At 47.1% G+C, this 23,257-nt stretch overlaps 1 protein-coding gene and 1 long non-coding RNA gene across 2 annotated transcripts; one reads left to right on the forward strand and one right to left on the reverse strand.

Moving 5' to 3' along the window:
• Positions 1-272: 272 nt before the first annotated feature.
• Positions 273-4,644, reverse strand: LOC307065793. The gene is made up of 4 exons (XR_013811349.1): positions 4,571-4,644; positions 4,079-4,205; positions 3,282-3,395; positions 273-397 (listed from the first exon to the last, which is right to left on the reverse strand). It is a non-coding gene; the product is annotated as an uncharacterized lncRNA (long non-coding RNA).
• An 8,867-nt stretch (positions 4,645-13,511) lies between these two features.
• On the forward strand, positions 13,512-15,512 carry LOC307065517 (UPF0488 protein C8orf33 homolog). The gene is made up of 6 exons (XM_079722358.1): positions 13,512-13,572; positions 13,661-13,700; positions 13,798-13,946; positions 14,146-14,230; positions 14,391-14,537; positions 14,916-15,512. The coding sequence occupies exons 1-6, from the start codon at positions 13,567-13,569 to the stop codon at positions 15,053-15,055; spliced, it is 567 nt and encodes a 188-aa protein (XP_079578484.1). The 5' UTR covers positions 13,512-13,566; the 3' UTR covers positions 15,056-15,512.
• The last annotated feature ends 7,745 nt before the right edge of the window (positions 15,513-23,257 follow it).

Consider the following 23,257-nt stretch of genomic DNA (forward strand, 5'->3'; position numbering starts at 1 on the left):
AGGTCCTTACTCGTTTGGAAGTTTTCTACACATGACACACTCTGGTGGAGACTCTTCCCTGAAGACAGCCTGCAGTTTCTGACAGAACTTGCGTCTGCAGCGCAGTTTACCTCAGCTGCACTGAATTTCGGACCTCTTTCCCCCAAGGGGGTTTTCACATGTGTCACTGTCACTGGCCTGAAATTACTCTTCTGGGGGAAATCCTTCTTAAGTCCCTCCACTGCATATTTCCCCCAGCAATTCTTTAGCTTTCCCTCAGTTTTAGTCATCTCTTCAAAATCAGATTCCTTGGAAATATTCCTTACATGCTCTTCTAATTTTGTTCTCTGGGATTCCATTTCTTCAGAAATTTCCTGCTTTGGAGTCAATTCTTTCTTTTCCTTCCTAGAGACATAACCTAAAAAAAAAAAAAAAAGAGTTACTCATGTTTTACTATGAGAAATACTTAGAGCATAAATAGAAACATTTATATGAAACAATTATCTCCTAGGAGGATTTGGATTTTCAGAATGCAAAACCAAAAATGACCTTACTGGGAAGAGAAAAGAGAAGGCGAGGAGAGAGAAGCATGCTCTCAGAGCAATGAAAGCTGGTTTGGGAAGGAAGGAGGGAAGGAGGGAGGGAGGGAAGAAACCCAAGGTGAAATGCCTCCATTTCAGATGGGCTAACCAGGCACAGATGGAGCAGGAACCTCGAGGCGTGACCTGAGGGAGAGGCACCCTCAGAAGGTGAGGAGGGGGGACTTCCCTGGTGGTCCAGTGGTTAGGACTTCACCTTCCAATGCAGGGGGTGAGGGTTCCATCCCTGGTCAGGGAGCTCAGATCCCACATGCCTCAAACCAAAACATAAACAGAAGCAATATTGTAACAACTTCAATAAAGACTTAAAAAAAAATGGTCCACATCAAAAAAAAAAAAAGAAGGCGAGGAGGGAGATGGTGAAGTCAGCAGTGGAGGCTTGGACGGTCAGCACCTACACTGATGTCACTGCTGCACACTCTGTAAAAAAGGCATCTTCCATGGCTTATACATAACAGGCACTCAAACATTTGTTGAAAAATAAATGTATCGTGAATGATTTATAACGAATGAAGGGTATACTGAGTAACACATTATGGGAAAAATGATTTGATCTGGACAACTTGGTTTCACAGAAGTAAATCACGGAAAATAGAGAAAAATAGAAACAAAGAAGCAACCTACCCATTCAAATAGCAGGTATAGCACAAGGCAAAAAAGCCAAATGTGTACAACAGTCCATACCACATGTTCCCAATGGACAAAAGTACCTGAAACTTTGTAAAAAACAAAACCACCCAGCCAAAAGCACTGAATCATGTGGCTACAAAGACCAGTGGAAGGACAACCTGGTGAGAACTGTGAGAGGGTAGCCTCTCACAGTTTTGAGAGACCGCAAAAGCACAATGGACTCTCTCTTTCGTAAACAGTGGTTATTATTAGAGCTGGCACTTTCAGACTGTTTAGCCAGAACAGAGAGACTGAGCTGAAAATATTAACTGGGTGGGATCTAACACTGGGCTAAGTCGTCTTTGCAGAACTACGCCCAGTGCTTCAAAGGGACTGATTTTTACCATTCAAGTCTGAAAAGTAAAAAGCAAACAATACTTCATTCTAGAAACCTAGGAGCAGCCTGAAGGGGCAGGTTGCGGATGGTAAAGGTCCTGAATTCCTGTGGCTTCTGTCAGGAGTATCTGAGGAGTTAAGAGTCTTCAACATCCTGGGACTAGAGTCTAAAAAGATGATCCTTGTCAAGAGGTACTATTTCACCAGGTACGAAACAGAGTGAAGAATGTGACAAAAAAAAGAGACCACAGAACAGAGTGATCTATGAGTCAAGAAGCAACGTCTCTGGGACTGCCTTGGTGGCGCAGCGGTTAAGAATCTGCCTGCCGGGGCTTCCCTGGTGGCGCAGTGGTTGAGAATCTGCCTGTTAATGCAGGGGACACAGGTTCGAGCCCTGGTCTGGGAGGATCCCACATGCCATGGAGCAACTAGGCCTGTGAGCCACAACTACTGAGCCTGCACGTCTGGAGCCTGTGCTCCGCAACAAGAGAGGCCGTGATAGTGAGAGGCCCGCACACCACGATGAAGAGTGGCCGCCGCTTGCCACAACTAGAGAAAGCACTCGCACAGAAACGAAGACCCAACACAGCAAAAATAAATAAATAAATAAACTCCTACCACCACTTATTAAAAAAAAAAAAAAAATCTGCTTGCCAAGGCAGGGAACACAGGTTCGAGCCCTGGTCCAGGAAGATCCCATGCTGCGAAGCAACTGAACCCGCATGCCGCAACTATTGAAGCCCACGCACCTAGAGCCTGTGCTCCACAACAAGAGAAGCCACTGCAACGAGAAGCCCGTGCACTGCGACGAAGAGTAGCCCCTGCTTGCTGCAACTAGAGAAAGCCTGCTCGCAGCAACGAAGACCCGAAGCAGCCAAAAATAAATAAGATAAATTTATTTTAAAAAGAGTTAAAAAAATATACCTAGCATATTATATGCTAATTATACCTTTAAAAAGCTGTTTTTAAAAAGAAAAAAAAGGCGTGTGGTAGGGAGCCAGTCCACCAGAGATCCAACTCACCTCTGTCCCTGGCTGGCTGTGCGACCTCGGGCTAGCAACTGAACCTCTCTGTGCCTCATTTTCCTGAGCACCGACTCTGCAGGGATGCTGGAGGATTGTGTAAGTTCACTGTGCCAGCACAGTGCTAGGAATGCACAACAGGCCAGGCAATGTTAGCTGCCATGCACCAAAGAGCACAGGAACTCTGCTACGCTTACTACGTACATGCCCAAATCCTTCACTACACAAGCAGCAGCCCTAAGTCACGCGTTTCTCCGAAGCCCAGAATCAGCCTGGGAACTCTGAGTGAACAGCAGGGGTGAGAGTCTGGGCAGGATGGCAAGCCTCCAGGTGGACTCTCCCAAGTGGTGTCTCCAGCAGCCAAGGCAGAGCTGGCCAGCAAGACCTGAGGACTGGGTGACATGGAAACGACTGAGAGGCAGCCAGGGTAGGGAGGCAGCTGCCAGGGAGACACCTGAGCTCTTTTCAGGAACTGAAAGAGCATCTTCTAATGTAAGGTAAACATGACCCCATTCAGGGGCACAGCATAGGGGCCATTAAGAGCAAAAAAGAGAAAAGAAGAGAAAGAAGATGGAGAAGGAAAGCAAAGCTCTGGTGGTGACGCAATTTGGCCTGGTGAAGTGGTGGCACCTGCCAGCAGGGGCACGAGAGCGTGGGGGTGTTCCTGCAGACTCACCTGCATGCCTGCGTCTCCAAATCCAGCTTCCCTCAATTCTTGGTGAGTGTGGGGCCCATGGCTCTTCCCCCTGCTCCAGCTTGGAGATGACATCAGGTTTGGAACCTTGAAGTCCTGCTCCAGAAAAAGAAAGCGAGACTGACAACTCATCCAGGTCCAGGGCAGGATGGCCCTATGGGCAGCGTCTGTGTGCTGTCATGACCTTGCCTGCCACCTGGTCTCCAAAGCATGGACACAGATGTAGGCCTCTATCCCAGCTGAAGAAAAGTCAAACCCAGCTCTTCTGGGGTCACAGATAAGGGACAGACGTGGGGCTTGAACACATCATGGCAGAAGACTCATGGTAGAGGAGGTGTTGCTGTACAGCAGACTAAGTATAAGGCAGGTATAAAGCAGGGCTCTGAAGCCAAATGGATGCAAATCCCAGATCTGCTCTGACAGCCTGTGTGAACTTAATAAAGTGATATTTGTCAGCCTCAGGTTCACCTATCAATGATGTATCATACCACCAACCTCGAAGATGCATGAAGATTAACTGAGTGGATATGAATACACTTGGCGTTCAATGAATAATGTTCTCCTTCCATACTTCCTACAAAGAACTCGGGGGAGTCCCTGGCACCACCTGTCCCCTCCTCTGCCCAGACCAGGCCTGCCTGGGCCCAGGGTCACAAATGCCCCATGTCTGGGCCCAGGGGGTGAGAAGCCTCTGAGCCTTGAGCCCAGCCCCAGTCCCAGTCCCCAGGGCCATTTGTGGAGCAGGAAGCCCAGAGCTGAGCTCCTGGGAAGAGCCTCACCCAGCGAGACCAGGTTCCCATAGGTTTCCAGCATCACATCCCTGTAGAGCCCCTTCTGAGCAGGGCCCAGATGGCCCCACTCCTCTCGGGAAAGGAGCATGGCCACTTCCTCGAAGGAAACCAAGACCTGGAATGACAAGATCTTGTTGCAACCGCAGGATGGGCCTGGGGGTAGGGAGGCACTAGGCTCAGGGTGGGCAAAACCCCTCTGAGCACATGCACCAGACTGCCTTCCCCACGAGAGCGGGCTCTTTGAGGCAGACAACATTCTGACTCGTGTTTACCTGCCCATCCCTTGCCCTCCTCTGCCCAGTCCAGGGGTGAGATGATACAGTCCAGAGTGCATTTCAGGGACTTGAACCCAAGGGTTGAGGACATCAATGAAGACAGGGAGCCAACTACCCTGAGACCAGTGCCTCAGAGGGAACCGTGGAGACTCCAGCCAGGAAAGGGCCGAGGCCACATTGAGGTGTCTCCACGAAGACCACTCACCTGGGGCCCAGGAAGAAGCTGCTTGTGGGCCATCACTGGGTCTCCAAGCTTGTCCCGAGGAGGCAGGCAGAGCTGTAGCAAAAGGGAAGAGTGTGATGGAGCCTGATCCGCCTTCTGCTCCTCACAGCAACTTCAGACTTCCGGGCCTGTACCTCAAGAGGTCTGTGGCAGCAGAGACCCAGTTGTAGGCTACTTGAAATCCCCAGGAAGGAACAATGGTCCCAGCACCCAGTGGCCTGAGATTGTATGTTCCCTTGCCCCCCATGAAGCCTCCCCAGCAGCCCGTAGTACGACAGCATAACAAGGCCACACGTGAAAGCCAGGTCCCCGGCAGTGCACCTAAGGGGAGACGACGGTCTGCATCTCAGGCCCACCTAGGAGAATCCTGGGCAGTGGGCAACCAGCTGAGGACAAGAACAAGCTCCTACTCTACAGCAGTGCACAAGCCGTAGGGAGGTTGACAGACATGATACTTGTGTCAGGGGATAAGGAATCGAAACAATAAGCAGCACGAGGGCAGCAACTGTTGGGAGGAGATATTTTACGAAAGGCAGCCAGGGAAGGCACCTCTGATAAAGTAACATCAGAACAGCTATGGATGGAGTGAGGGCCGGCCGGCACTAAGCAGATATCAGGGGAGATACATCCTGGGCAGGGGGAGGCCCAAGTGCAAAGGTTGCAAGGAGCAAGCACACTTGACATGTTCAAGGAAGGGCAAGGAGGCCAGAGGGGCTGAAGCAGAGTAGGGGAGGGCAAGACAGAGGCGGGTGGGGTGACCTGCGGGCTATAGGACTTAGGCTTTTACTCTGAATGAGATTAGGAGCATCTGGAAGGTCTGGGCAGAGTGATATGACTTGACATGCGGCTGCTCCAGCTGCTGCTTTGAAAATGGACTGGGGGGCAGGGAGGAGGGTGTAAGGGTAGAAGCAGGAAAACCAACTGGAAGGTCCCAGCACTAACACAGCTGGAGACGACAGTGTCAGCAGATGGTGGTAGCAGGAGATAAGTAGTCAGATTGCAGATACCTTTCAAAGTACAGTCAATAGGATTTGCTGACAAATTAGATGTGGGATGAAACACCAAGCTGTTTGGCCCAAACACCTGAGATGATGAAATTTCCAATTACCCAGGAAGACTGTAGAAGTATATCTGAAGGATAAAAATTAAAAGTTGTCTTGTACATGTTATGTTCAAGATGCCTATCAGACTACAAGTGGAGAATGAGGGCATTTCGATCCACAAGTCCAAATTTCAGGAGAGAGGTTGAAGCTGGCTGGGTATATACTGGGAACTGTCAGCATACATGTAACATGTAGAACCACAGATCTGGTGATAATTTAGGGTGACAGGTGACACGGGGTGTCACTCCCATGAAAACCTTTCCAACTGGCCTCTGATACACAGTCAGCCTCTACCCCCACAGCCTGCTCCATGCAAACAGACCCCTTAGTTCAGGTAGAAATGTGCCCTTTTTCCTTGGCCCCAGCTATTTTGGCCCTAGCCCACCTTCTGGTCAACAAGGTGTTAAGGGAAGTTTGCAAAGAGGCTTCTAGAAAAGGCTTTTCCTCTCTGATGATAAAAAAGAAACAAGGAGAAACACTTCTGTCTAGTGTGACCATGAGGGTAAAACCCAGGGAACCTCAGAGACACAACCCGGAACAAACCCTGCCTGCCCCGCCTTCATCACTTAAGCCTCTGTGGGCTCTAACTGACAACTGAACCCAAGCTTATTAATGCCCAGTTCACTTCTCTTGGGCCATCCCGGAATCTCCACCTCAGGCCACCCAGGCCAGAGGTAGCCTCTCGGTCCGCAGCCAGGGCTGGCCTTTGACAGGTCCCTGGTGCTCGCGCCCTTTGTGTGCTGTGCACAAGCGGTCCTTCCAAATGCACTCGGTCTCCCCTTTCAGCCTCATGTGGGAGGCACGTAACACTCCTGTTAGAAGCATAGGCTCTGGGCTCCACCAGACTGAGGTCCAATCTCAGATACACGACCTCTTAACGCAAGGGTCTCGAGTAAGTGACGTGTTTCTCCACAGACCATAAAATGAGAACATCACCACTTACCTTAAGTGACTATTTTGAGTTAAGTGAGAAAAATGTATAAATTGCTTCGCATAGTGTTCGCAAACCACAAACAAAACCCAGTAAATCTTAATCATCACCAAGGCAGTGTGTACTGGGCGCCCACCGAGCGAATGAATGAGCCCCGGGATTGTTCAGCGCCGGGATGTGCACCAACGTCCCTTCGCTGCACAGCCTACGCGACTTCATCCTTTCACGGAACCTACCCCTGATGAGTAAAGGTACTCTCTCTCATCTGAGAAAAAGCACAGGTTCGGTGCATCCCCTGACCGCGCCCAAACTTCGCCTCCTCCGTGAGGCCTGGCTCGTGCCCGCCGCCCCGCCTCCGCGCCGGGGTAGCCCGGACCCCACCCCCGCGCGGGTTTCCGCCCGGCCTGCCCCTCAGGCCACACGAACGGGCGCTCCCCCGGCTCGGCCCAGCCCCGCGCCGTCCCGCCTGTCGCGGCGCCGCAGGCACCTCCGCGCGAGGGGAGGCCAGGACTCCAACGGCTCCGCCGAGAAAGGTCGACGTGCACCATACCCCACGCCGGGGAGGGCGGACCCGCCAGGCCGGAAACGCCCGCTGGGAACTTCCGCCCCGCCGCCAGCTTACCGGCCAATCAGATCCTAGGGTTCTGTCGGGCCGCTCTAGGCGGCTCAGAGGACTCTATGCCACTGGCCCCCTTGGCTTGGGAGAGGTTTTAGAAGTTCGTCAGAGAGTTAGGAAGTGACACGAGAAGCTCGGATTTACCCAGAGAAGGGAAACGGGTCAGAGAGGGAGTAAGTGAAGGTAAAATAAAATCTTTTACTTGTCTTACTCCTAAGCAAAATAAAAGGTCATTGTTTTTCAGAGTAATATTGAATATTAGTGACAGTGTATTGGGTAACTGTCGCATGTGTAAGGTGAGTGGCAGCGGTGTCCTAGGGACGGAGGAGAGGAATCGGGACACTGGGTTATAAGTACCTGTGCTACCCGTGAGGCGGTGTAGTGTTATTTGAAGGTGGACTTACATTAGTCCTAATATATATTGCAAACTTCTAAGACAACCATTAAAATTTTTTTGAAGTATAATTGATATGCTAAATAGGAGAAAAAAATCTAATCAGATAAAATGCTCAATTAAACCGGAGAAGGCAGGAGAAGAGGGAAAGATTTTTAAAAAGAAACAAGTGTAATGAATAAAAAACAGTAACAACCATATTAATACTCGCTTTAAAAGTGAATGGTCTAGGGCTTCCCTTCCCTTCCCTGGTGGCACAGTGGTTGGGAGTCCGCCTGCCAATGCAGGGAACGCGGGTTCGCGCCCTGGTCTGGGAGGATCCCACATGCCGCGGAGTGACTGGGCCGGTGAGCCACAATTACTGAGCCTGCGCGTCTGGAGCCTGTGCTCCGCAACAAGAGAGGCCGCGGTAGTGAGAGGCTCGCGCACCGCGATGAAGAGGGGCCCCCGTTTGCCACAACTAGAGAAAGTCCTTGCACAGAAACGAAGACCCAACACAGCCATAAATAAATTAATTAATTAATTTAAAAAGTGAATGGTCTAGATTAAAATTAAAAGACGGAACTGTCAAAGCAGGTTAAAAAAAAGACATATAACATATAATTATATGTTGTCTATAAGAAGCCCATTTTAAACACGAAAACACAGATAGATTAAAAATAAAGGGAGGAGGGGCTTCCCTGGTGGCGCAGTGGTTGAGAGTCCGCCTGCCGATGTAGGGGACACGGGTTCGTGCCCCGGTCCGGGAAGATCCCACATGCCGCGGAGCAGCTGGGCCCGTGAGCCATGGCCGCTGAGCCTGCGCGTCCGGAGCCTGTGCTCCGCAACGGGAGAGACCACAGCAGTGAGAGGCCCGCGTACAGCAAAAAAAATAAAATAAAAAATAAATAAATAAAGGGAGGAGAAAGGCATACCATGCTGACACTAATGGAAAGAAAGTTGGAGTATCTATATCGATTTCAGACAAAGCTGACTTCAGAGCAAGTAAAATTATCAGGGACAAAAAGGGTATTAAATATGATAAAGGGATCAAGTCTATAAGAAAACACAAGGATCCTTACCGTGTATGCACCTAACAACAGAGCATCAAAATACATGAGACAAAAACTGATAACACAGCACATTTTTCCAACAGCATTTGCTCACTTCATGTCTTGGTGTTATATTTTTGTAATTCTCGCAATATTTCAAACCTATCATTATTATATTTGTTATGGTGATCTGCAATCAGTGATATTTGATGTTTTTTTTTTTTTTTTTTTTTGCGGTACGCGGGCCTCTCACTGTTGTGGTCTCTCCCGTTGCGGAGCACAGGCTCCGGACGCGCAGGCTCAGCGGCCATGGCTCACGGGCCCAGCCGCTCCGCGGCATATGGGATCCTCCCAGACCGGGGCACGAACCCGTATCCCCTGCATCGGCAGGCGGACTCTGAACCACTGCGCCACCAGGGAGGCCCATATTTGATGTTTTGACTACGACTTGCTGAAGACTCATGATGGTTGGCATTTTTTAGCAATATTTTGTATTAATGTGTGTACATTGTTTTTTAGACATAATGCTATTGCACACTTAACAGACTATACCGCAGTGTAAACATACTTTTATATTCACTGGAAAACCAAAAAAATTGTGTGACTTTTATTGCAGCATCCACTTTATTGCGGTAGTCTGGAACCGAACCTGCCGTATCTCTGAGGTGTGCCTGTATATTAACTGCCACACTTTTTGTACTTTTATGCTTTTTCTTGGGGATTTCACTGTTTAAAATGGCCCTCAAGCATAGTGCTGAAGTGCTGTCTAATGTCCCTAAGTGCAAGAGGGCTGTGATGTGATGCCTTTATAGAGGAAGTGTGCTAGATGAACTTCATTCAGCACAAGTCATAGTGCTGTTGGCTGAGTTCAGTGTTTATGAATCAACAGTATATATTAAATAAGGTGTCTTTAATCAGAAACACACATAAAACAAGGTTATGTATTCATTGGTTGATGAAAATGTCGTGACCAGAGGCTCCGAGGAAGCTAACTCTATTTCCCCTAGGAGCAATGGTTTGTTATTCCCTAATTCAGCGTTCTCAGCTACTTTATAGAACTACCATGGATGATGAGAATTGGCTCATCATATATGCATATATTTGCACATACGAAATTTATAGTATATTTTCTAAACAGGCCAGGGGAATAGGCCAAGGAGAGACTGTGTCAGTGGAGACTAGTGTGTCTCAAGAGACAGAAAGCAGCCATGATGGTTGAGAGTGAAACGTTAGGCATGATTCCTGCAGTGGCTGTGGAGGTGCAGACAGCCAGGCACAGCTAGATGAAGACTTGCTGTTCATTTTATGAGCCTTTATTACATGCCAGGGTGGGAGGCAATGTAGAGGAGATTTGGGGACTTAGTGACATGGAGGACTAGATCGTCTATGCTTTCCTCTCTAGAGCTCTTCAAGGACCTATTGTCTGAGTCTGGGGGTTTGAACAGGTGCTAGTACTGTCAGGGAAGAAAAATGAGGTGGCTGGCTGGGCAGAGGGCAGTGGGGGCTGCAGCGGCCTGTAAGGAGAGGTGGGGGGTGAGGCTCGAAAGGCTGGCAGATCAGCAGGGCCAGAGCAGAGTGAGGTCGGGAAATAGTTGCCTCTGTATGACTTATGGGGCATGTGCTGGCTGGAAGAAAGGAGCTTGGACTTTATGCTGGAGGAAATAGAAGATTTCTAGGCAGGAGAGCAACACAGTTTCTGCTTTAGAAAGACCACTCTCACCACAGGGTGGTTCAAAAAAGACAGGAGAGAGTGAAAGTGCAGGCAGAGAGATGAGTGAGAACTCGATTGCAGTTCAGGCCAGAGATGGTGTGTGTTGGAGGGGTGGGGGTGGGTAGGGGTGGAGATTACTTAGGAGGTAAACTGATTGGATTCAGTGGCCGACTGGGAATAGAGGCTGTGGAAGGGGAAGCATCTGCTGTGAGGCCTGTGCTCAGGCACACATGTCTGGGCTGAGAAGGCTTCTGTAGGAAGCAGTTTTGGGCCAAGTCATAGAGGGGTTTCACAGCCAAAGGAGGCAGGGAGAGGCCCCTTAGGGTCTGGAGTCCACTCACCACCAAAACCTCAGTCTCCCAGGACTGAAATACATCCTAACTGTGGTTGTTTTAAAATATATCTAAAAAGTCTTTGGTCTTCCTCCAAAAGGTGAAGCAGCCTCAAAGAGAGCCTGAGCTAGAACCAACCAGCTATGCTTTTGCTAGGTTCCTGACCCTCAGAAACTATGAGATAAAGAATGTTTGTTGTTTTCAATCTGATAAGTTTTGTGGTAATTTGTTACACCTCAGTAAATAGCTAATATATTAGCTATTTGGGTTGGCCAAAAAGTTCGTTTGTTTTTTTCTGTAAGATGGCTATAGTAGTGCTTAGTTGTCTTTAACTTCATTCGAAACAATTTTGTTAGATTGTATTGCGACAGCGGTCATATCAGCATACATTAAAAAAAAACTTATCAAAATTGGTGAATTTTTGTGTAGCCATTTTATTTTACTTTTAAAAAATTTTTTAAAATAAATTAATTTATTTAGGTTTTATTTTTGGCTGCGTTGGGTCTTCATTGCTGTGTGTGGGCCTTCTCTAGTTGCGGCAAGCGGGAGCTACTCTTTGTTGTGGTGCATGGGCTTCTAATTGCGGTGGCTTCTCTTGTTGTGGAGCACGGGCTCTAGGTGAGCGGGCTTCAGTAGCTGTGGCACACAGGCTCAGTAGTTGTGGCTCGTGGGCTCTAGAGCGCAGGCTCAGTAGTTGTGGTGCACAGGCTTAGTTGCTCCGCAGCATGTGGGATCTTCCTGGACCAGGTCTCGAACCCATGTCCCCTGCACTGGCCGGCGGATTCTTAACGACTGCGCCACCAGGGGAGTCCCTGTGTAGCCATTTTAATATTGGAGAAGGAAGAAAACCCCAACATTTTCAGCATATTATGCTTTATTATTTCAAGAAAGGTAAAAACGCGAGTGAAACACACACAAAAAATTTGTGCAATGTATGGAGAAGGTGCTGTGATGGATCGAACGTGTCCAAAGTGGTTTGCGAAGTTTTGTGCTGGAGATTTCTCACTGGACGATGCTCCATGGTTGGGTAGACCAGTTGAAGTTGATAGCGATCAAACAGAGAACATTAATTGAGAACAATCAACGTTATACCACACGGGAGATAGCTGACATACTCAAAATAGCCAAATCAAGCGTTGAAAATCATTTGCACCAGCTTGGTTATGTTCATCGCTTTGATGTTTGGCTTCCACATAAGTTACGTGGGAAAAACCTTCTTGACCGTATTTCTGCATGCGATTCTCTACTTGAACATAAAGAAAACGTTCCATTTAAAAAACAAATTGTGATGGGTGATGCAAAGTGGATACTATACAATAATGTGGAACGGAAGAGGTCGTGGGGCAAGTGAAATGAACCACCACCAACCACACCGAAGGCCAGTCTTCATCTAAAGAAGGTGATGTTGTGTATATGGTGGGATTGGAAGGGAGTCCTCTATTATGAGCTCCTTCTGGAAAATCGAACGAGTAATTCCAACAAGTACTGCTCCCAATTAGACCAAATGAAAGTAGCACCTATCGAAAAGCGTCTGGAATTAGTCAACAGAAAACGCATAATCTTCCATCAGGATACCACAAGACTGCATGTTTCTTTGATGACCAGGCAAAAACTGTTACAACTTGGCTGGGAAGTTCTGATTCATCTGCCGTATTCACCAGACATTGCACCTTTGGATTTCCATTTATTTCAGTCTTTACAAAATTCTCTTCATGGAAAAATTTCCATTCCCCAGAAGACTGTAAAAGGCACCTGGAACAGTTCTTTGCTCAAAAAGTTAAGAATTTTTGGGAAGACGGAATTACGAAGTTGCCTGAAAAATGGCAGGAGGCAGTGGAACAAAACGGTGAATACGTTGTTCAATAAAGTTCTTGGTGAAGATGAAAAATATGTCTTTTGTTTTTACTTAAAAACCTAAGGAACTTTTTCACCAACCCGGTTCTAACTACTGGGATGACCAAACTCTACCTTCTACCTTCTGAGACCTCCCATCCCCTCGCCTCAGGAAACAACGCCGATTTCACTGACAGGAATCATCGGACAGCAGCACCTCAGACTCCTGTCCTCTCAAGCAGCACCACGCACCCGGGTCCTCCTGACGCCTGTGATGCGGGACAAGGAGCGGCGCATGGTGGGGGGGCGGCCTTGGGCAGGGAGCGCAGAAGGGCAGGTAGATGGTGCCCACGTCGGGACGCCAGCAGGTGCGCGGGGTCTTCCTGTTTCTGAATCCCCTCCAGGTCCTCCCCTCCCCTGCCCCAGCCCCTCTGGGCCCTCACCACACAGCAGCATCTGGGTAAGGCCGCGTCACTCCTCGGATGGATGAACGTCCCTCAGTGCTTCCACTGCGCTTACAACAGAAGCCGCCTCCCGCTGCGGTCCAGGGCCCTGCAACTCCCCCACCTCGCCTTGCACCTCGCCCCCCGCCCTCCTTTCCGCTGCCGTACCAGCCCCTCCAGGGCTGCTACTCCTCGCAGGACTTTGCTGACCACTCGCCACCCCGTTGGGGCCACTGTTATTCACAGCGCCGCTCTGGGTGACAGCTTTTCATGTCTGTTTACCTGCTTTTCCCTCCCCACTAGCAGGTGAGCTTTAAGGGCACATTCCCTTGTGTAGGCGTCGTCCTTTCATCCAGAGCAGTATCTGCAACATAGTGTTGGGGAGGGTCTCCCGCCCACCGCGCTCCGAATGGCCCGGGCCCCGCCCACCGCGGCCCGCCCACAGCGCTCCGGAAGGCCCGGCCCCGCCCACCGCGCCGGCCGCGCCCTGCGGAACTCTGCTACGCAGACGTGTTTCGCGGGGAGCGAATTCGGCGTCGGTACCGAAGCCCTCCCTCCTCAGGGTCTGGCTGCGGCTGCAGCGCATGGCGGTGAGTGCTGCGGTGAGGGCGCACCGGTGGCGGGGCCTTGGGCCGTTGGTGGCTCCTCGTGACCTTCTTACTGTCCCCCTTTCTCCAGGCTCCAGGACATCCTGCTCGGGAGACATCGGCAGCCCCAGGTACTGCCCACGCACCCCGCAGCCCCCGGTTCCCCCCGCCGCTTCCCGGCGCCCCGAGTCCTTCCACTGTAAGGCCCTATCCAGTCTGTCTGCTTAGGGCACCCTACGTGCAGTGACGCTGCCTCCAAGGCCAAGAAGCAAAAGAAGAAGAAGAAAACCCGGAATGGGGCCTCTGCAGCGAATGGAGGCGGGAAGGCCACAGAAACTCCGGCCCCAGAGGAAGCCCCCCTAAGTGCGGAGGCCCAGGCAAGGGCGGGCCTTAGTCGGGAAGGGTGGAGCCTCGGGGTGCATTCTGGGTGGGAATCCGCCTGTGGGTGTAGTCTCGGATTTGCGGACTTAAAGCGGGGAGAGGATGAGACGGGGCGTTTTGGGTTCCTGTGGGATGGGGCTGGAGGCCGCGGGGTCCAGGTGCCCTCTCACAGCCACTATCCCCGATCCACCACAGGCGGAACAGCTGGCCCGGGAACTGGCCTGGTGCGTGGAAAAGCTGGAGCTGGGGCTGAAGATGCAGAGACCCACCCCTAAGCAGAGTGAGGGGCCTGTCTGTAGAGTTGCGGGGGGCGGGGGCGGGTGAACGGTGACAGTCCTGTGGCCTGCAGGTGCTCCCAAGGGATGGAATCGTTACTTTTGCGGTAGGACAGTTGGAGGTGAGCATAGAGAAGGTTACTAGTCCTGTGTTTTCATTTGCAGAGGAGCAAGCTCTTGGGGCAATCCGAACCCTGCGGAGCCAAAGAACCCCCCTGCCCCGGAAGAGGCAGCTGATGCGCTCCTTGTTCGGGGACTACAGGGCTCAGATGGAAGCCGAGTGGTGCGTGGCCCTGCGGGCTCTCAGGACTGGTGAGGATCTGGGAACTGGTTGGTGCACACCTGCCTAGGTCAAGGGGGCGGGGAGGAAGAGCCTGGGCAGTGGAAGGAGGAAGCCCAGAGCAGTAGGGCTGGCGGGGGTAGAAGATGGCTCAGGAAAGCGTCAGGGAGCAGGGAGAGAGAAAGCCTGGATCTCAGGAACACAGAACTTGGGCTTGGACCAGGGAGGCAGGGGCCAGGAGAGTTAGTGAATCTCTCTGTGATTCTCAAGGGGGTGTGATGATAGTGTGATACCTTATAATTTTGAGAAGTAAGTCAGTTAATTTTTACAATGGGGATAGAGTTGTATGGGCACAGTTAGCATTAGCCATTATCATTCAATTCTGACACGGTCTCTCCCCTCCCATACAGCTGCCCACTCAGTCCAGGTGCAGCCTGTAGGTGAGGCCGCCAGAAAGAAGAGCCGAAGGGTCTGCAGGCCTCGTCTAACAGGGAGAGCCAAGGACACCCTAGACACTCCTGATGAAGAGTTTAGGTTCAATTTCTTTTAGCCTCTTCCCCATTCTGGAACGGTCCTCCTCTGCAGTTGGTGCAGGGGTTTGTCTTGAGTGCAGAGCTTTTCAGGAATGCTCTGTCAGACAGATGTGGGGTTGCCCTATCCCTGGCTGGTCAGTGAATCTGGTGCCATGGCTGTTGGACAGATGCATGTTGGGTACTGACCTGACTGTCAGACAAGCCCAGGACCCCATTTATAGGTTTTCAGCTGAAATGTCTCTCCTGCCAGAAGAGGGAGGTCCATTCAGAAGTTTCTACAGTAAACTGAAGTGAGTGTTTAGCATGTTGTAGAAGGACTCTTTTAACAGGCTTAGGAGCAGACTGGTAGATGTTGGAAATAAGGATTAGTAGGGAAGCTACATAGTTATACACTGGTGCTCACTTATGGAAGGATGTTCTGTCAACTGGTGTAGAGCTCCACACCATTGTGTCACATTACCGTAATAAAAGTATTCCTCATAAAAGTGGAAGAGTGAAAGCGAGTGTTAACTGTCTATATAGATGAGGTGGTGTGTGGCACTGCTGGGTCCAGGCTCTCACCCCAGTGCTTGGTCTTTCGTCTATATTGCCTTCATTCCTGAGCAGGTATCATCCTTGGGGAGCCATCGTAGCCCCCAGCAGCCCAGGCTTTGTTCTGAGGAGCAGATAGCTTCCTGCCCTAAGAATCCCAGCCAGACACCAGCATTGAGCCTCAGTGGACAGGCTCTGATGCCAGCTGCTCCAGGTGATAATCCCAGGCCTTCTGCATTAAGTTGGGTTTTCAAGGGGGCTTAATCCTCTTCAGTGGTTGTGATGCCATCTTTGGTGGTGTCTCCCAAACTTGCAGACTAGACTAGATAGATACCTGGAGCCCACCTGCCTACTCAACATCTCTTATTTTGCTGTTTCACCGGCATTTCAAACTTGACGTGTCCAAAACATCTGATAAGTCCCTAAATCTCCATTTGTTTTCTGCTTTTCAGTGAATGGCCCTACTGCCCAACTAGTTGATCAGGCCAAAAATCTGTGTCACCTCTGCAAAAGGGGTTCGTGGATCCAATTCCAATGTGTGTGTGTGTTTGTGTCGAGGGTTCCCGACACCAACAGCAATTCTTGGATGTCAGCAGCGTGTCCAAGAATGCAACTCAATTCTGACACTGTCTACCCAGAGATGGAATCAGATTCCACAGGAAAAATGCTCAGTCCCACAAGACCCCCCTCCACTTCACATGCCAGTCACGAGTCCTATAGTTGTTCCCTATACTTCTGACAACTGGCTATAAATCAGGTTCCTGTGACCCCCTTCTTTCTTTTTTTTTTTTTTACATCTTTATTGGAGTATAATTGCTTTACAATGGTGTGTTAGTTTCTGCTTTATAACAAAGTGAATCAGTTATACATATACATACGTTCCCATATCTCTTCCCTCTTGCATCTCCCTCCCTCCCACCCTCCCTATCCCACCCCTCTAGGTGGTCACAAAGCACCGAGCTGATCTCCCTATGCTATGCAGCTGCTTCCCACTAGCTAGCTATTTTACGTTTGGTAGTGTATATATGTCCATGCCACTCTCTCACTTTGTCACAGCTTACCCTTCCCCCTCCCCATATCCTCAAGTCCATTCTCTAGTAGGTCTGTGTCTTTATTCCTGTCTTACCCCTAGGTTCTTCATGACAGTCTTTTTTCCTTGAATTCCATATATATGTGTTAGCATACAGTATTTGTCTTTCTCTTTCTGACTTACTTCACTCTGTATGACAGACTCTAGGTACATCCACCTCATTACAAATTGTTCAATTTCGTTTCTTTTTGTGGCTGAGTAATATTCCATTGTATATATGTGCCACATCTTCTTTATCCATTCATCCGATGATGGACACTTAGGTTGTTTCCGTCTCCTGGCTATTGTAAATAGAGCTGCAATGAACATTTTGGTACATGACTCTTTTTGAATTATGGTTTTCTCAGGGTCTATGCCCAGTAGTGGGATTGCTGGGTCATATGGTAGTTTGTATGTATGTATGTATGTATGTATGTATGTATGTATGTATGTATGTATTTATCTATCTATCTATCTTTATAACAAATTTAATCAGTTATACGTATACATATGTTCCCGTATCCCCTCCCTTTTGCGTCTCCCTCCCACCCTCCCTATCCCACCCCTCCAGGCGGTCACAAAGCACCGAGCTGATCTCCCTGTGCTATGCGGCTGCTTCCCACTAGCTATCTACCTTACGTTTGGTAGTGTATATATGTCCATGCTGCTCTTTCACTTTGTCACAGCTTACCCTTCCCCCTCCCCATATCCTCAAGTCCATTCTCTAGTAGGTCTGTGTCTTTATTCCTGTCTTACCCTTATGTTCTTCATGACATTTTTTTTTTCTTAAATTCCATATGTATGTGTCAGCATACAGTATTTGTCCTTCTCTTTCTGACTTACTTCACTCTGTATGACAGACTCTAGGTCCATCCACCTCATTACAAATAGCTCAATTTCATTTCTTTTTATGGCTGAGTAATATTCCATTGTATATATGTGCCACATCTTCTTTACCCATTCATCCGATGATGGACACTTAGGTTGTTTCCATCTCTGGGCTATTGTAAATAGGGCTGCTATGAACATTTTGGTACATGTCTCTTTTTGAATTATGGTTTTCTCAGGGTATATGCCCAGTAGTGGGATTGCTGGGTCATATGGTAGTTCTATTTGTAGTTTTTTAAGGAACCTCCATACCGTTCTCCATAGTGGCTGTACCAATTCACATTCCCACCAGCAGTGCAAGAGTGTTCCCTTTTCTCCACACCCTCTCCAGCATTTATTGTTTCTACATTTTTTGTTGATGGCCATTCTGACTGGTGTGAGCTGATATCTCATTGTAGTTTTGATTTGCATTTCTCTAATGATTAATGATGTTGAGCATTCTTTCATGTGTTGGCAGTCTGTATATCTTCTTTGGAGAAATGTCTATTTAGGTCTTCTGCCCATTTTTGGGTTGGGGTGTTTGTTTTTTTTGTTATTGAGCTGCATGAGCTGCTTGTAAATTTTGGAGATTAATTCTTTGTCAGTTGCTTCATTTGCAAATATTTTCTCCCATTCTGAGGGTTGTCTTTTGGTCTTGTTTATGGTTTCCTTTGCTGTGCCAAAGCTTTGAAGTTTCATTAGGTCCCATTTGTTTATTTTTGTTTTTATTTCCATTTCTCTAGGAGGTGGGTCAAAAAGGATCTTGCTGTGATTTATGTCATAGAGTGTTCTGCCTATGTTTTCCTCTAAGAGTTTGATAGTTTCTGGCCTTACATTTAGGTCTTTAATCCATTTTGAGCTTATTTTTGTGTATGATGTTAGGGAGTGATCTAATCTCCTACTTTTACGTGTACCTGTCCAGTTTTCCCAGCACCACTTATTGAAGAGGCTGTCCTTTCTCCACTGTACATTCTTGCCTCCTTTATCAAAGATAAGGTGACCATATGTGTGTGGGTTTATCTCTGGGCTTTCTATCCTGTTCCATTGATCTATCTTTCTGTTTTTGTGCCAGTACCATACTGTCTTGATTACTGTAGCTTTGTAGTATAGTCTGAAGTCAGGAAGCCTGATTCCTCCAGCTCCATTTTTCATTCTCAAGATTGCTTTGGCTATTCGGGGTCTTTTGTGTTTCCATACAAATTGTGAAATGTTTTGTTCTAGTTCTGTGAAAAATGCCAGTGGTAGTTTGATAGGGATTGCATTGAATCTGTAGATTGCTTTGGGTAGTAGAGTCATTTACACAATGTTGATTCTTCCAATCCAAGAACATGGTATATCTCTCCATCTATTTGTATCATCCTGAATTTCTTTCATCAGTGTCTTATAATTTTCTGCTTACAGGTCTTTTGTCTCCTTAGGTAGGTTTATTCCTAGCTATTTTATTCTTTTTGTTGCAGTGGTAAATGGGAGTGTTTTCTTGATTTCACTTTCAGATTTTTCATCATTAGTGTATACGAATGCCAGAGATTTCTGTGCATTAATTTTGTATCCTTCTATTTTACCAAATTCACTGATAAGCTCTAGTAGTTTTCTGGTAGCATCTTTAGGATTCTCTATGTATAGTATCATGCCATCTGCAAACAGTGACAGCTTTACTTCTTTTCCGATTTGGATTCCTTTTATTTCCTTTTCTTTGATTGCTGTGGCTGAAACTTCCAAAACTATGTAGAATAAGAGTGGTGAGAGTGGGCAACCTTGTCTTGTTCCTGATCTTAGTGGAAATGCTTTCAGTTTTTCACCATTGAGGACGATGTTGGCTGTGGGTTTGTCATATATGGCCTTTATTATGTTGAGGAAATTTCCCTCTATGCCTTGTTTCTGGAGGGTTTTTATCATAAATAGGTGTTGAATTTTGTCGAAAGCTTTCTCTGCATCTATTGAGATATCACATTGATTGATTTGCATACTTGATCATGGTGTATGATCCTTTTTTTTTTTTTTTTTTTTTTTTGTGGTACGCGGGCCTCTCACTGTTGTGGCCACTCCTGTTGTGGAGCACAGGCTCCGGACGCACAGGCCCAGCGGCCATGGCCCATAGCCCCACCGCTCTGCGGCATGTGTGGTCCTCCCGGACCGGGGCACGAACCCGTGTCCTCTGCATCGGCAGGTGGACTCTCAAACACTGGGCCACCAGGGAAGCCCGTGTATGGTCCTTTTAATGTGCTGTTGGATTCTGTTTGCTAGTATTTTGTTGAGGATTTTTGCATCTATGTTCACCAGTGATATTGGCCTGTGGTTTTCTTTCTTTGTGACATCCTTGTCTGGTTTTGGTATCAGGGTGATGGTGGCCTCGTAGAATGAGTTTGGGAGTGTTCCTCCCTCTGCTATATTTTGGAAGAGTTTGAGAAGGATAGGTGTTAGCTCTTCTCTAAATGTTTGATAGAATTCGCCTGTGAAGCCATCTGGTCCTGGGCTTTGGTTTGTTGGAAGATTTTTAATCACAGTTTCAATTTCAGTGCTTGTGATTGCTCTGTTCATATGTCCTATTTCTTCCTGATTCAGTCTTGGCAGGTTGTGCATTTCTAAGAATTTGTCCATTTCTTCCAGGTTGTCCATTTTATTGGCATAGAGCTGCTTGTAGTAATCTCTCATGATCTTTTGTATTTCTGCAGTGTCAGTTGTTACTTCTCCTTTTTCATTTCTAATTCTATTGATTTGAGTCTTCTTCCTTTTTTTCTTGATGAGTCTGGCTAATGGTTTATCAATTTTGTTTATCTTCTCAAAGGACCAGCTTTTAGTTTTATTGATCTTTGCTATCGTTTCCTTCATTTCTTTTTCATTTATTTCTGATCTGATCTTTATGATTTCTTTCCTTCTGCTAACTTTGGTGTTTTTTTGTTCTTCTTTCTCTAATTGCTTTAGGTGCAAGGTTAGGTTGTTTATTTGAGATGTTTCCTGTTTCTTAAGGTAGGATTGTATTGCTATAAACTTCCCTCTTAGAACTGCTTTTGCTGCATCCCATGGGTTTTGGGTCATCGTGTCTCCATTGTCATTTGTTTCTAGGTAGTTTTTGATTTCCTCTTTGATTTCTTCAGTGATCACTTATTATTAAGTAGTGTATTGTTCAGCCTCCATGTGTTTGTATTTTTTACAGATCTTTTCCTGTAATTGATATCTAGTCTCATAGTGTTGTGGTCGGAAAAGATACTTGATACGATTTCAATTTTCTTAAATTTACCAAGGCTTGATTTGTGACCCAAGATATGATCTATCCTGGAGAATGTTCCATGAGCCCTTGAGAAAAATGTGTATTCTGTTGTTTTTGGATGGAATGTCTATAAATATCAATTAAGTCCATCTTGTTTAATGTATCATTCAAAGCTTGTGTTTCCTTATTTATTTTCATTTTGGATGATCTGTCCATTGGTGAAAGTGGGGTGTTAAAGTCCCCTACTATGAATGTGTTGCTGTCGATGTCCCCTTTTATGGCTGTTAGTATTTGCCTTATGTATTGAGGTGCTCCTTTGTTGGGTGCATAAATGTTTACAATTGTTATATCTTCTTCTTGGATCGATCCCTTGATCATTATGTAGTGTCCTTCTTTGTCTCTTCTAATAGTCTTTATTTTAAAGTCTATTTTGTCTGATATGAGAATTGCTACTCCAGCTTTCTTTTGGTTTCCGTTTGCATGGAATATCTTTTGCCATTCCCTCACTTTCAGTCTGTATGTGTCTCTAGGTCTGAAGTGGGTCTCCTGTAGACAGCATATATATGGGTCTTGTTTTTGTATCCATTCAGCCAGTCTGTGTCTTTTGGTGGGAGCATTTAATCCATTTACATTTAAGGTAATTATCGATATGTATATTCCTATTCCCATTTTCTTAATTGTTTTGGGTTTGTTATTGTAGGTCTTTTCCTTCTCTTGTGTTTCCTGTCTAGAGAAGTTCCTTTAGCATTTGTTGTAAAGCTGGTTTGGTGGTGCTGAACTCTCTCAGCTTTTGCTTGTCTGTAAAGGTTTTAATTTCTCCATCGAATCTGAATGAGATCCTTGCTGGGTAGAGTAATCTTGGCTGTAGATTTTTCTCCTTCATCACTTTAAATATGTCCTGCCAGCCCCTTCTGGCTTGCAGAGTTTCTGCTGAAAGATCAGCTGTTAACCTTATGGGGATTCCCTTGTGTGTTATTTGTTGTTTTTCCCTTGCTGCTTTTAATATGTTTTCTTTGTGTTTAATTTTTGACAGTTTGATTAATATGTGTCTTGGCGTATTTCTCCTTGGATTTATCCTGTATGGGACTCTCCGTGCTTCCTGGACTTGATTAACTATTTCCTTTCCCATATTAGGGAAGTGTTCAACTATAATCTCTTCAAATATTTTCTCAGTTCTTTTCTCTTTCTCTTCTTCTTGTGGGACCCCTATAATTCGAATATTGGTGCATTTAATGTTGTCCCAGAGGTCTCTGAGACTGTCCTCAGTTCTTTTCATTCTTTTTTCTTTATTCTGCTCTGCAGCAGTTATTTCCACTATTTTATCTTCCAGGTCACTTATCCGTTCTTCGGCCTCAGTTATTCTGCTATTGATCCCTTCTAGAGTATTTTTAATTTCATTTATTATGTTGTTCATCGTTGCTTGTTTCATCTTTAGTTCTTCTAGGTCCTTGTTAAATGTTTCTTGCATTTTGTCTATTCTATTTCCAAGATTTTGGATCATTTTTACTATCATTATTCTGAATTCTTTTTCAGGTAGACTGCCTATTTCCTCTTCATTTGTTAGGTCTGGTGGGTTTTTATCTTGCTCCTTCACCTGCTATGTGTTTTTCTGTCTTCTCATTTTGCTTATCTTACTGTGTTTGGGGTCTCCTTTTTGCAGGCTGCAGGTTCGTCGTTCACATTGTTTTTGGTGTCTGTCCCTAGTGGCTAAAGTTGTTTCAGTGGGTTGTGTAGGCTTCCTGGTGGAGGGGACTAGTGCCTGTGTTCTGGTGGATGAGGCTGGATCTTGTCTTTCTGGTGGGCAGGTCCATGTCTGGTGGTGTGTTTTGGGGTGTCTGTGGACTTATTATGATTTAGGCAGCCTCTCTGCTAATGGGTGGGGTTGTGTTCCTGTGTTGCTAGTTGTTTGGCATAGGGTGTCCAGCACTGTAGCTTGCTGGTCGTTGAGTGAAGCTGGGTGTTGGTGTTGAGATGGAGATCTCTGTGAGATTTTTGCCATTTGATATTATGTGGAGTTGGGTGGTCTCTTGTGGACCAGTGTCCTGAAGTCGGCTCTCCCACCTCAGAGGCACAGCACTGACTCCTGGCTGCAGCACCAAGAGCCTTTCATCCACACGGCTGTTAGTGCTGGACGGTCTCCTGCAGAGGTGGGCGGTGGCTCTTTTTCACCATGGGGACAAGGACACTGGCAGCAGAAGTTCTGGGAAGTACTCCTGGGTATGTCTCTGACCCCCTTCTTGGGTTCAGTTAACTTGCTATAATGAATACCAGAACTCAGGAAAACTTGTTCACTCACTAGATTACCAATTTATTACTAGTATATGAATAAAAGCCAGATACATAGCACCCCGCATGGGGAAAGGCATGGAACTCTCCTTCGGTCTCCATGTTCACCACCCGGAAGCTCTCTAAACCCCGTCCTTTTGTATTTTATGGAGTCTTCCATACATAGACATTATTATTATTTTTTTTTCTGGTACGCGGGCCTCTCACTGTTGTGGCCTCTCTCGTTGCAGAGCACAGGCTCCGGACGCACAAGCCCAG

The sequence above is a fragment of the Hyperoodon ampullatus genome, assembly GCF_949752795.1.
Source record: "Hyperoodon ampullatus genome assembly, chromosome: 17".
Taxonomy (NCBI): domain Eukaryota; kingdom Metazoa; phylum Chordata; class Mammalia; order Artiodactyla; family Ziphiidae; genus Hyperoodon; species Hyperoodon ampullatus.

Bases quoted from the DNA above. Each gene is read 5' to 3' on its own strand.
- LOC307065517 (XM_079722358.1), top strand. The intron at 13,947-14,145 runs GCAAGGGCGGGC...GATCCACCACAG, and splicing joins CCCTAAGTGCGGAGGCCCAG to GCGGAACAGCTGGCCCGGGA. The intron at 14,538-14,915 runs GTGAGGATCTGG...CCTCCCATACAG, and splicing joins CCTGCGGGCTCTCAGGACTG to CTGCCCACTCAGTCCAGGTG.